At 37.9% G+C, this 17,259-nt stretch overlaps 1 protein-coding gene across 10 annotated transcripts in view; it reads right to left on the bottom strand.

The window, feature by feature from the left end:
• PRDM5 (PR/SET domain 5) overlaps window positions 1-17,259 on the bottom strand; it is a 268,633-nt gene that overhangs the window by 79,113 nt on the left and 172,261 nt on the right. For 8 of the 10 annotated variants that reach the window (XM_061164115.1, XM_061164114.1, XM_061164108.1 and 5 more), the window contains one exon: window positions 2,894-2,979. The exons of the other annotated variants lie outside the window; for them this stretch is intronic. In XM_061164115.1, the coding sequence (XP_061020098.1) occupies window positions 2,894-2,979 (86 nt within the window). The remainder of the gene's footprint in view (window positions 1-2,893; window positions 2,980-17,259) is intronic. 10 annotated transcript variants of the gene reach the window in all.

The following is a 17,259-nucleotide window of genomic DNA, read 5'->3' as shown; positions in this document are numbered from 1 at the left end:
AATGTAAGGTCATAAACTATAAAACTCCTAGAGGAAAACATAGGCAGAATACTTGATGACATAAATCACACCAAGATCCTCTATGACCCACCTCCTAGAGTAATGGAAATAAACACAAAAATAAATGAGTGGGACCTAATTAAATTTAAAAGATTTGCACAGAAAAGCAAACTATAAACAAGAAGAAAAGACAACCCTCAGAATGGGAGAAAATAATAGCACATGAAACAACTGACAAAGGATTCATTTCCAAAATATACAAGCAGCTCATACAAGTCAATATCAGAGAAACAAACAACCAATCAAAAAATGGGCAAAAGACCTAAACAGACATTTCTCCAAAGAAGACACACAGATGGCTAACAAACACATGAAAAGATGCTCAACATCACTCATTATTAAGACAAATGCCAATCAAATTTATAATGAGATATCACCTCACACCAGTCGGAATGGCCATCATCATAAAATCTACAAACAATAAATGCTGGAGATGGTGTGGAGCAAAGGGAACCCTCCTGCACTGTTTGTGGGAATGCAAATTGATGGCGATTCCTTAAAAATTAGGAATAAAACCACCATATGACCCAGCTAGGCATATACTACTAGGCCTCCCACTACTAGGCACATACCCTGAGGAAACCAAAATTGAAAAAGACACATGTAACCCAATGTTCACTGCAACTCTCTTTACAATAGCTAGGACATGGAAGCAACCTATATGTCCACTGACAGATAAACAGATAAAGAAGCTGTGGTACATATATACAATGGAATATCACTCTACCATAAAAAGGAAGGCATTTGTGTCAGTCCTAATGGGGTGGATGAACCTAGAGCCTATTATACAGAGGGAAGTAAGTCAGAAAGAGAAAAACAATTACCGTACACTAATGCATACACATGGGACCCCGAGAGATGGTACTGATGAGCCTCTTTGCAGAGCAGCAGTGGAGGCGCAGACACTGAGAACAGGCCCATGGACACAGGAGGGCAGGGAAGGAGAGGGTGGGGGGCAGAGACTGACAGGGAAACATACTTCACCGCGTGTAAAACAGACAGACAGTGAGAACGTGCTGTGTGACTCGGGAGCTCAAAGCGGGTGCAGTAACCACCTAGAGGGTGAGGGTAGGGAGCGAGGTGGGAGGGCTGCTCAAGGGAGAGGGGACACGAGTAAACCTATGGCTGATTCATGTCTGGTAGAAACCAATGCAACCCTGTGATGCAATTATCATTCAATTAAAAATAAATATATTTAAAAAAGAACAGATTGTAATAATACCTACCTCATTGAGATTGAATGCATTAACGAACTGTTGTGAAGCTTACATGAATCAATAAACGTGAACACCTAGAATATAGTGCCTGACATGTGATTACTGGCCTTTGTATTTAACTATTAGCATAATTCTCATGAATAATCATAGCAAAAACCATATTATTTGAACTGGAAATACTGTCCATTCTTGAGAACCCACAAAAGGTACTTTTTCCCTGAATTCAAACATCCTTTTCTGAGGTATAACTTTGTAAAACAGTTTAATATGCACTTATAAGGCCCAGATTTTGGTTAACATCATGAGTTTTAATAAAAGGAATCAGCACTCCTTTGCTCTGGTCTAAAACACATTATTGGCACTATTGTGACAACTGTACATACATAAAATAACCTCCTAAACAACATTAAACCTCTTTAATAGTGCTCACTGTGTAATAAATACTTGAATATGTACGTAAGTAATATTAAGAGGAGTAATATTTATCTAATCCTTCACTGTCTATGAAGTACTTAGCAGTTACTCCAGTTCAAAATATCCACATAATGTAAGTATTATATTTTAAATCAGAATGAGAAATCCAATGTGGATTTGCCCTAGTGAGCACAGAAGCTGCCTCCTTCCTCCACCATATACACGAGAGGAGTGTTTTCTTAACAGGACCTCAGAGGTTATCTTTTATAGCCTACAGAACTAAAGTAGAAAGCTGGAATACTATTACACTGGCAAGGATATTATTATTATTTGTTTCCTCTAAAGTTCTTATTTTACAGCTAAGGTAAAAAAATGGAATTCAGAAGAAGCCTAAATTAGAACTGCTCTTAAGGGGATTAGGCACATCTCTCAAAATCTGAAAAAATTTGACATTTATGTACAGACCATAAGCACTTTTAAAAGGCCAAACTGAAAAGAACTGTGTGAAAGGTTAGCAGTGAAAAAGATGGATATAGCAAAATCAAGAGCTATTTAAAAACATTCAATTTTCAAGTGGGAAGTCCATGCAAAGTCTGTGTCCTAAACTGAACAGTGAGCTAAGAAAGGCAGCTAGACAGAGGGTGAGCTGCTCCCATTTTTTTCCAGCATGTGACGCAGACACTGGGGTCTGAACACGCTGTATGTCACAGAATGACAAGGATTCAGTGAGAGATGCTCACAGCAGAAGCACAGAGGGCATCCCTGGAAAAAGAAGGAAGGATGGCACGGGGCACTCCCTGCAGAGCCACCTCCCATGGAAATTCAGACTGTCTTCAACATCTTCCCTGCAAGCATACCAGCTCATATACGTTAATTAACGGTCACATGCTGACAGGGCACCTCTGTTCGGGAAGTGCTGGCATCTGCATTTCTGGCACACATTCGGCTACACTTCCTGGGCTGTCTGACAGTTGTAACTCCTGTTACTCCTAAGAACTAGTTCACAGTTTAAAGAATGGGAAGGCTCTGGGGGTTTGGATTTTTGCTTCTTTCATTGTTACGTCTTTAAAAAAAAAAGATATGCTCAAATATTCACCACAAGCATGAAGTTTCAGATATACCACCTTTGCTTTCTCAGGTAAAATTAAATATCTTAAAATCAGTGTGGATCTTATAAGAAATGAGATAGAATGTTATCTTACCCTGGTGTGAGTACGAATGTGCATCTTCAAGCCGTCATTTTTACTGAATCCTTTCTCACAGTAAGGGCACTGATAGGGACGCTCACCTACAAGATAAAGGCAGGCTTCCTGTCAGAAAAGTCTACAGCAGCAACGCAGGCATGTACGATCACTCCTGCACCAGGCCTTCGCAAACACTCGTGCATGGCCACGAAGAGACTGGCCAGGCGGCCCCAGGGGCACTTCAGGGCAGAGGAGGAGCTTTCCCTCCTGCGGAGCGGCAGTGAGCCGGAGCACTTCCTGCAGTGACACCAGCCACAACTACCGCAGCCGGCTTGCTCCCTTTGTTCAGACACTTCAGTCAAGTCTGACTCCTTGTGACCCCATGGATGGTAGCCCTCCAGGCTCCTCTGTACATGGGGTCTGCAGGCAAGAATACTGGAGTGGGTTGTCGTTTCCTCCTCCAAGGGATCTTCCTGACCCAGGGATCGAACCTGCATCTTTTACATCCCCTGCACTGGCAGGCAGGTTCTTTTTTTTTTTTTTTGCAGTTACATTTTATTTATATATATATATATTTTTTCCCCAATTATTTCTATTAGTTGGAGGAGGCAGGCAGGTTCTTTAGCACTAGTGCCACCTGGGAAGCCCTTTCCTTTTAATATTTGAGACCAAATTAAATCTCCTTATTGTAAGAATTTGTCAAAAAGATTTTGCATCAATGTGTTCTGTCACTGTACTGAACATAATAGGGATCTTTGTTTCACTGATACTTTGTTTTTTAAAAAAGATTTCATACTTTACCTCAATAAGGTTATGAGTTTTAAAAGGATTTCATAAATCTGATATATGTTAAACAGAACTGGTTAAACTAAATAATAAGTGATTTATCCTTTCCATTATAACTGAGAAGAGGTTATATCTAGAGGTTATTATCTAGAAAACAGCTAAACCCATTTTCTTTTAAACAAGCAAGCATACTCATCCACATCACACTTTCTAAAAAGTTATACTGTGAAAAAAAAAAGAAAGAAAAAAAATACAGCAAAATTTAATCTCCAGGACGAATGTGAAGCTACTCACTCATCAAGCTTAGTTAATTGGACAGTAACTGAAAATCACTAGTATGAAGAATGACAATGTACTTACACGACAGGATGCCAGACCTCAGCTGCAATCAGACATCAATACAATAAAATACATGCCTTCAGTACATGTAAAACTTCTGTCTTCCCTTCCCTTCAGAGACAGGCCTTTGAACAAGCAATATGCTGGTCCTCCGCTCCCTTACATATCATCTGATCCTCATCCTCACTCAGTCTCATCCAAGCACAGGCTACTTGAGTCACACCAGTGAATGTGTCCATCAGCTCAACAAGGAGATTCCTGCGGCTTAAACCAGCGGTCACTTCTCACCATGGCCTTGCCTGACCTCTGCCCAGGTGCTTTACAAAGCGTCCAGCCACGTTCCCGGGACTGGAGGCCCTGGGGCACAGGGGGACTTGCCCTGCTCTCTGAGCCCTTGTCAACAGTAACATCACCTGCCAACAGCTGCGGCAGAGTCTCCAGCTCAGCAACTCCCCCAGCCTCTCCTTGAGACACACCCAGGACACTCCCTCTGAACTCTCTCTGAAGTGGACAGTATGAAACAATGACAACCACTCAAGGAGGAAGAAAGAGAAACCAAAAAATAACAAAGGCAGCACAGACTGGAACAGAACTCTTTAACATCTATCTAGGCTTACCAATTTTTTTTCTGGGAGACAAAATCAACTTTTGCACTAAGTAAATCGACTGAGAGTTCTTGACTTTATTATGGTTGTGAACCTGGGTAGGTGTGACTTTTCATATACACAAAAAAGTAAAGACTTAGTAGGGTCCAATTTATTTGAACAACTAGGAAAAGATAACCTTATTTTAACCCTAAAATGATAGTATGTGTTTATCTTCATTCCACCTCTCTGTTGAGCTCCTATCTTGAGATATCTGTATACCCATTGGGTATCTTCATTTGCATATTTCACCAACAACTAAAATTCAGCATTCATGAACATTATCCTCTGACCCTATGTGTCTTATGTATCCTGTCCTGATTAGTTATACCACATTCATCCACTTACCAAATAAGAAACTTAAATAGCCATTTTTTTACTTACTTCTCCCTACATCTAACCTCTAAGCTTTATTAATTTAAGTTCTCTGATATTTCTAGAATTTTTTTCCTTGACAACAAGAACAAAAAAAATATTCATAACATCAGCCATAATAGTAAGAGCATCAGTGACAGAAGCAGTAACAGAAATTATCATTTATTGATTTCTTAATCACTAAACTTTAACAATGCAAACTCACTGAAAAAACACTAGAAGAAAACAGCAAGTTGCTAATGCTCATGGAGGTAACTCTATATCACAGAAGTCCAGATAATTTTATTTCCTTCTTCAGAAAGTATGAAAAGGAAGTAACTTTTCAATGTAAATTCATTTTACATTAGTGATAAGAAGAATGCTAAAATATTTTCCATCTTATCTATTAACAATTAAATAAATATAGATTACAGATAAAGCATGATAAACAGTAAAATTGTTGGTAAAGATGTTTCAGAAATTTTTAGCAATCGTAAATTACCTTAATATTCATAGCTATTCTCTTTGTATCAACGACAGAACTTTATGTGTGTGATTCCTCTCCAAATACAAATAGAACAGCCAGCAAAATATAAAAGAATCAAAGATTTATAGTTGTTGGTTACGTGAATTAAACCTAACGAAACACATCAAATTATTTTCTTTCATGACAGCCAAAATTGATTAAGCAAGGAAAAAGAGATAACAGATGCTAAGGAATTTTAGAGAATGGGGCAAAACAAATTAATTCCCTATTTTAGCTGGTATCATAATGCAGAAATTTCCACTACAGACATGAGCTTTTTCTCCTCTTCTAGAGTCTGATTGTTCTGAGTCTGAATACTGCTCATCCTCTTCTAGGTGTAATTCTGCGGAAGCCATGCAACCTTAGTGAACCTCTGAAAAATGGAATAAACTTTACCTATCTCCAAGATATTCTGACCAAACATTCAGGTTTGTTTAAAGCATTCTCTGTGCCGGCAACCATGGATCAATTATTAACAGCACTCCTTTTCACTGACACAGCTGATCCAGTTGGGACAATAAAAATGTATGGCCACCTATTTCGGATTGAACTGTGCTCCCACCCCGCCCCCCCCACCAAAAATTCACATGTTAAAGTCCTAACTCCAGCACCTAAGAATATAGAATATGACCTTATCTGGAAATAAGGCTGTTGCAAATGTCACTAGAGTTGTGTTATCCCTAACCTTATGTGACTGATGTCCCTACAAGAACATACCCACGAAGAGACAGAGACACGGGGAGAGGCCCTGTGAAGAGTGGAATTACACTGCTACAGCAGGAACTGCCAGAAGGAAACCCTGGAACAGATGGTTCCCCGGTGCCTTCAGAGGGATTGAGGTCATGCCAACGCCTTGATCTCAGCCTTCTAGCCTCCAGAACAGAACGTATTAGACAATACATTTTTGTTGTTTAAGCCACTCAGTTTGCATACTTTGTTACAGCAGTACTAGCAAACTCCCAGAATCACCTTGCTCATATGGAGGCAATTATCATCGTCACTGATGTCTCCGTCCGCTGTCCGTGAGACCTAAGTAGACTGCTCAGAACAGAAACCAGTACTATGGACTGTCCGTGCTCCCACCCCCTTCCAACCCGAGTTCCCACAACACTGAGCTGACAGGTTTGGGTACTGAGTAAGTCCCACTCCACTCACCCTACCACCCCAGGGTATAACTCCAGTTTTAAAGGCTGTCACTGGGCAAACGGCTTTGATAAATTTATTTAAAATTCAGGATTTACTTAAAAGCCAGAGTGTGTGGTTTGAGAATCAGCCTTGACAGACTACATTAAGCTGTCCACCCTTTTGGCTGGAGCATGTTTAGAGCAATCCTGCCTCTCTCAGACTCCAGGGACAAAGTTATCTGCTCTCCCATACAATCAGAAGCTGAATGTTACCTGTACAAGTCAACATGCTGCTAAATATAAAAACAAGCTGTTATTCCTAGGTTTTTTTTTCACATTATGCATGTGATATTTTCTGTCACCATTGCAAGTTATTGTGATGAGTATGTTTCCAGGAAATATTTCTGTCTACACATAAAATTATTATGGTGTGAATAGAAATTATTCTTCAATTTTGGTTAACTCTAAGAATACAGATCTTTCTTTCTTACGTGATCACCGCCAGTACATAGGTTATGATGTACAATATAATGTGAATCCAAACAATGATTATTTTTAAATATCACTAGCAGATTTGAAGATTGTTCACATTTTGCATAAGTTAACAGCAATGTTCAAATTCTCACTAACATGAAAATTAGTTCATCTGAAAATTAGGTTAAAAAAAAAAACTGAGCTAAAAACCAACATAAATGGAAAAATAAAAGTAATGGTTGAAACATACTGTTCAGAACACTTGAGGTACATTAGTAATTTTATTTCTTATAACAACATTATGATCTAGGAATTCATAGCTTGAGTTTACAAGTGAGGAAAGTAAGGCACAGGGAAGATAAGTGATTTGTTCATGATGACACAGCTGTTAAATGGTAGAATCAGAATTTTAATGCTTAATATTTAACCCTTAGACCATCAAATAAATTAATAATATGGCTAGTTTTTATATAAATGAGGTTAGACTTTCTAAAGTTACTGTCAAAAACTCTGCTTCTTGCAATTACAGCTGACATTAACCAGATCTTTCTGACTGGGAGATTGAGACATTCCTTTAGTTATCGAAGCTCATCAGGAAAAAGTCAGGGGCAGGTTAGGAATATATGTTATATCTCAAAGCAGATCCCAAGTGGATGCACATACTGACATAATATTGAACTACGCCTTGAGAACCACATTTAAGTAACCACCTTCAACATTTAGAAAGGAAAAACAGTATTGGCAAACATCCCATACTACATTATGAGATTTAGCTACCAATAGCTAAGATTCAGTAAGCATAGTACCATGAATAACACTAAAGCATATCTAACAGCAAAATGTTTTCACTTAACTAAGGAAAACAGATGAGCTTTTTTTTGCATCTGCTTCTTTCTTCAAATTATGTTCTAACACTGAATATCATTAAAGTCCACTTCTGTTTTCATCAAACACATCAAGGAACACACAAAAACATGATGGTAACTGTAGAAGGTTGATTTTAAGTTGACTTGAACAGGTGTCACAAAGTAGATAATCCTGGAAGATAATTTATTCATTCATTAAACAGACATTTTTTGAGCACACACCATCTTCTATTTACTGTCCTGGGCTTTAAGAACACAGGTGTGAATATATTCACAAAATCAATGCCTCTTCAATTTTACTAGTGTAATAAGACAAGAAAATGTTAAAGAAAAAACAAGATAATTTCAGATACTGACACTGTAAGAAGAAAATAAAACAAGGAGATGGATTGAAGAAAGATCTCTGGTAGGTGACGACAGGAAAAGAACTTAGGAAAGGTCATTAGGAAAGGTAAAAGAACTGAATGTACTTTCTTCATGCCAATTTAAGTGCACTTTTTCTGTAACTCTTTTTCGCAGAATTACAAGCTTTTTAACTTACTGGACTTGAAATGGGTGCCCCCAAATTCCCACTGCTACCACACCTGAGATGGACATAGCCTAAAAGTACTTGAAATACACAAAGGGGGTGAGTGTGGATATTTAGAAAAGAACTCCAAAAACTGCAGATGGCTTTGCAAAGGCAGCTGGTGGTAATGAAAGGGGGACATCTGGATGCCACATGAGGTACCCAGAGCCTCGCCTGGTCCCCACACACACTACCATGCATCTTTAACAAAGAAAACACACTATGACCGAAACCATTTGCTGGCACGTATGGTCACACACAACAGGAAAAATCTGATTCTAGTTTAATGTATGCCATTGTTGTTTGTTTAATGTATGCCAGTAGGATTATAATTTATTGACTTTACCATTTTTTTGTGCTATATAATTAAAGACATCAGAAGAACTCCAGGCCTCACTAAAGGATTAACATACTAATATTAAAATAGGGGAGTTTGGGGAAGAATGGATACATATATATGTATGGCTGAGTCCCTTCGAAGTTCACCTGAAACTGTCAAAACACTGTTAATCAGCTATACCTCAATACAAAATAAAAAGTTTTTAAAAAAATAAAGTAAAATAACACAGAATCTTAAAATTTGTGAAGGGAATTCAGGTTAGCATGAACCTTCATGATAAAAGGAAAGGCTTTAAAGCCACTGAATCACAGAATATCCGTCTACTGCTCCGTATTTTGCACCAATGACCACCCTGACAAGTCCTTTCTAAAGATCTGTTTATGCAACAAAAGTTAATAAAGAAAATTCTTGCCAACTTCAATATACCTATATTAGATATTTTGATATTCTTAAATTTAGACGATGGATTTAAATTTAGACATGAACTTGACCACACTATCAGAAACTCATCAAATTTTATTTAATGCCACTAAACACATTGAATGCAAAAGACTTAATAATCTGGACATGATCAACTCCGAAAATTAGAATGTACAAAGTGCTTAAAATGATAAAGTTTATGTTATGTATATTTTACCATACCTTTTTTTTTAAAAAAGTGTACAGCTAATGAGCCCTATACGTTTAGAGATTTTTAAACAAGCAGAAAACTTTAACGAATGTTCTAAGAGATTTTTATTAAAATCAAAATAAACTCTCTCCAGAAAGCATTTTAATAACTTTAACTTTTATTTTATCAGTATATTTTTTAATACCTATATAGATTTCAGGAATTCCCATAACTCCAAAAACATGAAAACATGTATATACAGAGAAAATGTAATTTAAGATGGAGTAAGGTCAAACTCTCATTTTTGATGAACTCAAATTAAATAATGTTTAAATAATTGAATTAAATAATGTTTAAGGAGTTTGGAGCCATAATTTTAATTTTTACTTTGACTTTTCTAACAAAAATCAAGTTTTGGAGACGGCAAATTTCAAATGAAGAAAGCAAGCCTCAGAAGTGTATGTTTCATGAAAAATACTGTCAGATGGTTCCACATGGTTGAACTTTAACATAGATACTATATAAGAAAGTGAAAGTGAAGTTGCTCAGTCGTGTCCAACTCTTTGCGACCCCATGGACTGTAGTCTACCATGCTCCTCCGTTCATGGGATTTTCCAGGCAAGAGTGTTGGAGTGGGCTGCCACTTCCTTCTCCAGAGGATCTTCCTGACCTAGGGATCGAACCCGGGTCTCCTGCATTGTAGGTAGACGCTTTACCATCTGAGCCACCTGGGAAGTCTGTAGATATACTATATGGGAATTCTTTAAAACTTGCTATTTGTTTTCCATGAATATCACAGGATTGGCTTATTTTTCTATTATGGATTAACGAAATTTTTACAAAACATCAAAATGACTCATTCTAAATGAAAATTAAACCAAAAATTAGAATTGTATAAGCATTACCCAATCACTTTTCCAATTTCACCATTTTAATCCCTTTAACCAATGGAGAAACTTAATAAATTAGCAGTACACTACAGAGAGAAGTAAAATGCTACACTGAGAAATGGGAGTAGCTCAACTTCATTCTTGGCAATTTTCTATGAACTGAAATACTTTTATTTATTTCCTGCAGCCAAAAGAGTCACAAAACCACACTCACTTCACTGAATCCCAAACTGTTACTCCTGGGATGCCATTAGTAATCAAATACTGTGGAATTTCACTGTCATGTTAGAAAGACAACAAAAATCTGAACTTGACATTTACTCCTTGAGTATTTAGAGACACTATACTTTTTAAAGTTTAAAGAGTTCACTATTTGTAAGGATGTGGGCCATAAAATGTAAAAATCGAAAGATGACTGGGGGGGACCTTTGCGTTCCAAAATACTAAACCAAAACAAACTGAGTCTTTTTTTAAAAAATGCAAGTTTCTATGGCACTTCAAGAAAGTAAAAGATGCATTTTTTTCCTTAAGAACCTTCAGTTTCAGTCAACAGTTCATTTCTGAAAAGATGGCAAAGCGAGTGAGGTGAGCTTCGTGGGGAGGAAGTAAAACAGGAGAGCCATGTTCTAACTTTCTGGTTGGAGATAAAAAGGAGCCAGACCTATATACCGGTTGAGAGCAAAACAAAAAGTTTTACTGATGCTAACAGAATAGGATATGAGAGGCAAAACAGAAAAGGACAAGACTTCATGAACACTTTTAAAACACAATTAACCAGGAAGAAAAAGTAAAAGGTTTCCTATTCAAGAAGCCCTGGTTTGGGCAGGAAACAGGTGCAGATGTCACCCGTTGCGTGTGATTTGTCTGAAGAGCGCAAGACACCTACCTTCCTGAGGCCCTTGAGGTGAGTGCTGCCAGAAGCAACGCAGGTTGTTCCACAAATAGCAGAAGCGTCAGAAAGAATCCAGACACCAGGAAAGAGAAACTCCTGCGTGAATTCTCCACACTGATACCTGAGACGCTTCACAGCAAGGTCCCTAAGTAAAGCAAGGTAACCACTGATTTGGTTTTGTTATGATGGAGTCAGACTTTGGTGGAAAACCATGCGTCTTTTTACCCAGTAGTTCTCCATTTTTAAGGATTGCTACCTGAAGTTTTATTTAACCCAGTATTTAAGAGCATACTTTGCAAACAGTGGTCATGAAGTGATGAAGCAGTTAAACCTTAGGTGCCTGCAGACAGAGGTGATTTCCTGTTCACAGTGCCAGCAAGGATGAATCCAGAGTATAAAACTCTGAGTAGTGAGAAGCCCAGAAAACTCTTCTCTTATCCAAAACCTATAAAAGATATAAAACCTTCCTCAGGCCTGAGGCACAACTCAGAGCTACAGAAAACCAACAGAGAGAAGCTGCTTGGAGGGATGGTGGGCTGGGGGGAAGTTGGCATGGTGGCAATGGTAGGAGGAAGCACGTATCAGAGGAAATCAAATCCCCTTTGGTTTTACTAAAGGAATATGCTGCGTTCCAAATTTAACAGCAGCAGCCATTGATAATATTAGCTAATAATTTACCAATAAAGATGCTGAATTACAGTTTCAACAATGAAAACTGTTGCATAGGCCACTTTCATTTTTGAGGGTCCCAACAAAACAAAGAAAAAAGAAATAATAAAAATAGAGTCCATAAATGATGGTATATTTTAAATGAGACATCTTATCAGAGTCTCTGCGACTGTGTTATTCATTTGATAACTGTTCATCACATTATATTCCAAGACAATTGTCACTCCCTCCCTCTTCCCTATGTATGTCGTATCTTAGCCTGTGACTCTGACATAAGCATAATAATCTTTGCATTAAAAAAACTAAGGCCTTTGATATTTTTCCAAAAAAGTAAAAAAAAAAAAAAAAATCACATTACTATTGAAAGTCAAAATGAATGTCTCTCTCACTTGTTATATATGATTGTTACTAGCCCAAAATCAACGGTGGAAGAGATGAATACCGAAGAAAAAAAAGAGGGAAAATGGTTTAGTCCACAGATGTGGTTGATCACAAATTACCTGATGTGTCAAAATCACACGGAGAGAATAAGAATTATACACACAGTTTAAGATTTTGCCTATGAGTAAGACCTCTTAGGAAAAATCTGAAGCTCTCAATATCAATCTCTGAAGTATGATGGGGGTGCAGAGGAAATTTTATTTCTATGCAGATTCTACACTCAACTATTCTGCTAACTCTTAGATTACCTGTAGGTAAAAGAATATTTAGTTTGGCTTAATATTAGTAATTAACGACATAGAAAATAAATATAGCAAAATAAATTCTCTCTCAACATACAGAGGTTATCTAATTATGAAAATGTGAAAAGACATGTTTAAATTTTCGTTTGTGTATACAATGTCTTTTTTCATTGTCTGTTTTTGTTGATGAATAATTGTCATTGTCTTATAGTTACTTATAATTAGTTATACCTATTGTTTTCATAACTTTGAACAAGTATTCTACAAAGAATGCTAAATTCCATTAGAAAAACTATTAGAGAAGAAAAAGTGGCTAAATTCCAAGCATAATCAAACCATAATATACCAACTCTTTTTATTTCTAAGATGATAGCAGATAGTTACCAAAAAATTAAATATTTCCTAAGACAGTGATTTATTACTACATTCAAGTAACAGTATGCAAGCAAGACCAGAACAGAAGGGCCAACACAGCCGGTATCTATTAACATGGAAAACTGGTCGGAACTGCAGGCAAGTAATTAACCTTCTGGCCCAGAGATTTAAAAGCCCAAAAGCAGCTCCTAGAACTTCTTCCATAACTTATGAATGGTTGACGGAATTCACGTCACAGTCCGTGGATTACCTTGTGGAATTAACCCCAGCTCTCACTGACCCTAAAAAGCTATAAACCAACAGGAGAACGTGCTCTCCTATTTCAGCTGACCCTCAGAGTGCCATCTCTGTCAGTCCAGCATAGAAAGCTGGATGATAAATTACAGAGCTGCCTGCCAGGCATAGACCTAAACGCTCACCTTCACTAACAATGTTGGCAACTCAGTCCAGGCACCACTCACTCGCCCAAACCAGACTGTCTGACAGCAAACCCTCACCCAAAGATGATCTATGCTGCTGCTAAAGGCTATGAAAGGATGATGACGACAACACTGGGACTAGCGGGTCAGACAGTATATTGGGGGAGTATGAATCCATCTGTGATTAAATACAAGTAGGAAAAACAATAACAAAACTCAGCACAGTTGGCAGCAACAGCTCAGGTTACAGCAAGCTTACACCCGGCTAGGCACTGTGCACTTTAGGCACTGCCTACACTTTAATCTGTACCTTGAAACAATGTTATAAAGTCAGTGCTTTTATTATGCCTGCTTTTCAGGTGAGGAGCTAAGATTTGAAGAGGTTAAGCAATTTATAAAAGCTCATAAAAGAAGGAAATCAATAAAATGGAATTTGAAAACATCTAATCTCTCAGAACACAGATTATCCATGGCTCACCCCATGAATGATATGAGCCCTATGGCTCACCCGTATGAGCCATGGATCCTGGCTATGAAAGTGATATGAATATGGAAGTGAAGGTGCTCAATCGTGTCCGACTCTTTGAGACTCCATGGACTGTAACTTGCCAGGCTCCTCCGTCCATTGGATTTTCCAGGCAAGAGTACTAGAGTGGGTTGCCATTTCCTTCTCCAGGTGATCTTTCCAACCCAGGGATCGAACCAGGGTCTCCCACATTGCAGGCAGACTCTTTACCGTCTGAGCCACAAGGGAAGCTCTGGATATGAACCAGGTACAAAAAAAACAAAGTATCGCTGATGGCTGATTATGTGATACAGAAGTTTCTCCATATTTAAAGATCTCAGTTAGACCATAAAGAACAAACTACAGACCCTCAAGCTTCCAAGTTGAGATTATTGTATCCTCAATTGCTTGTTTATCAACATGATAATATCATCTAACATTATGAGTTATGGAAAGAATGAATATAATCCTAGGGTAAGTTCAAGAGTAACATTAAGGGTTAGGAAGCATGGAAAAGGATAAGAAATAAAAATACCAGCAATGTGATACACTGGAAAAAGTTTAAGCCTCAAGTTTCATTCAAGATGAACCACATATAAATTATGTAACCTTTGTATTTTGTCCAAGTATTACTTCAATTAATACTAACCGAACTAGAAGACTTCTGAAATCCCTTCCTTTTCTAAAACTAAAAACCATTACATTTTAATAATGTATATAAGCAAATGTCTTGTGCATATTTGCTGTGCATGTCCTTATTCTAATTACCAAATTAGGAAGAATGAGTGGATTTTAAAAGGTAGAAACAAGGTTTGCAAAAAATGACATTTTCAATGTTAATGAAAAAACCAGTTTCGTTATACTTCACCCTGGCAACTGTACTGGGTAGCCTATCCCTTCTCCAGCGGATTTTCCCAACCCAGGAATCAAACCGGGTCTCCTGCATTGCAGGCAGATTCTTTACCAGCTGAGCCACAAGGGCAGCCCAGTATGGCGAATGCAACTGAAAAAGGGAGAGGCAGCAGACAGAAAAGAAAGATGGTGAACCAAGGGAACAACTGGTTGTTTAAGGCAGTAAAGAAAAAAATCAAAACATGGAAGAATTAGGTTTTTAAAATGCAGTTTTCAAACTCTATTATCATTGACTATGATAAAGCCTTTGACTGTGTGGATCACAACAAACTGTGGGAAGTTCTTAAAGAGAAGGGAATACCAGACCACCTTACCTGCCTCCTGAGAAACCCGTATGCACGTCCAGCAACAGTTAGAACCAGACATGGAACAACAGATTGGTTCCAAATTAGGAAAGGAGTACGTCAAGGCTATAAATTGTCACCCTGCTTATTTAACTTATATGCAGAGTACATCACGTGAAATGCCAGGCTGGATGAATCACAAACTGGAAGCAACACTGCCGGCAGAAATATCAATACCCTCAGATATGCAGCTGATACCACCTTAACGGCAGAAAGTGAAGAGGAACTAAAGAGCCTCTTGATGAAGGTGAAAGAGGAGAATGAAAAAGCTGGCTTAAAACTCAACATTCAAAAAACTAAGATCATGGCAGCTGGTCCCATTACTTCATGGGAAATAGATGGAGAACAATGCAAACAGTGACAGACTTTATTTTCTTGGGCTCCAAAATCACTGTGGACAGTGACTGTAGCCACAAAATTAAAAGATGCTTGCTCCTTGGAAGAAAAGCTATGACTAACCTAGACAGTGTATTAAAAAGCAGAGACATTACTTTGCTGAAAAAGGTCCATATAGTCAAAGCTGTGGTTTTTCCAGCAGTCGTGTACATGAGATTTGGAGCATAAAGAAGCCTGAGCGCCAAAGAATTGACGCTTTCTAACTGTTGTGCTGGAGAAGACTCTTCAAAGTCCCTTGGACTACAAGGAGATCAAACAAGTCAATCCTAAAGGAAATCAAGCCTGAATATTCATTGGAAGGACTGATATTGAAGCGCCAATACTTTTGGCCACCTGATGTGAGAAGCCGACTCATGGAAAACACCCTCATGCTGGGAAAGACTGAGGGCAGGAGAAGGGGATGACAGAGGGTGAGATGGTTGGATTACATCATCGACTCAATGGACATGAGTTTGAGCAAACTCTGATACATAGTGAAGGACAGGGAAGCCTGGTGTGCTGCAGTCCATGGGGTCACGAAGAGTCAGATGCAACTGAGCAACAACATTAAGAAAAAAATACAATGGAGATATAAATACTAAGATTCTTCCCAGCACTAAAAGACCGGTAGTAATCCAACAGCTAAGTGATCACTGCCTAACAGAATGACCACAGGCATGAGTCAATAAAATAAAACCTGTTCTAAGAAAATTAACATGAAGTAAACTGCCTTTAATGCTACACAAAGCAATACTGTCCCTGAATCAGATAGGAAATGATGAAAGCTACCAACTGCCAAACTGGAAAGAATTATACACTGAAGTCATATTTCCTCTTCATAAAACTCAGTGTTATCTAATGTTACAGCAAAGAAAACTGGCTTACCCAAAGACTGATGGACAGTTTGAATACTATAAAAACAAAATGAAACTGACCCCTTCAACCTAATCAGAAAATGGTGAAAAGCCTACTAGCCCTATAAAAACCTCATCACATTGCAGTGCTTTCAAATGTACATCCATCTAAATGAAAGGGTCAACTATAAATAAACAGTCATTTCCCAGAAATAAAAGAAGCAATCTGTCCATCCATATGACATTCTGGAAAATGAAAAATTATGGAGACAGTAAAAAGATCAGGGGTTGCCAGGGGTTGAGAATGGTGGGATGAACAGATAAAGCAAAATGAATTTTTAGGGCAGTGAAAATTCTCTGACTATTATAATGGTGGATCCACATTTGTCCAAACCCAAAGAATGTACAACATCAACAGTGAACCGTAATGTAAACTAAAGACTTTGGGTGATTTTACTGTGTCAGTGTAGGTTTATCACTTGTAACAAATGTACCATTCTGGTTGGGAATGCTGATAGTAGGGGAGACTATGCATGTGTGGAGTGGGGAAAGTAGATGGGGAAATCTCTGTACCTTTCACTCAATTTTGCCATGAACCTAAAACTGCTCTAAAAATAAAATAAAAGAATCTGGTGAAACTAAATTTAATCATCATTTTCTGTTATTGCCCACTCTAAAGATGATTCAGGAATAAGTGAACAAGTGATGGTTGCTTAAAAAAAAAAAAATCAAAATGCCTTTCATTTGGCTCCAAAGCATAAACTTGCCATACCACAGAAATAAAACAATACTTCCAGAATTCCACTTCTCAACTTTTATACTGAAGAAGTTATTG

The sequence above is a fragment of the Dama dama genome, chromosome 17, assembly GCF_033118175.1.
Source record: "Dama dama isolate Ldn47 chromosome 17, ASM3311817v1, whole genome shotgun sequence".
Classification (NCBI taxonomy): Eukaryota; Metazoa; Chordata; class Mammalia; order Artiodactyla; family Cervidae; genus Dama; species Dama dama.
Note: the sequence above shows the minus strand (reverse complement) of the source record. Positions and strands in the feature narration are given on the sequence as shown.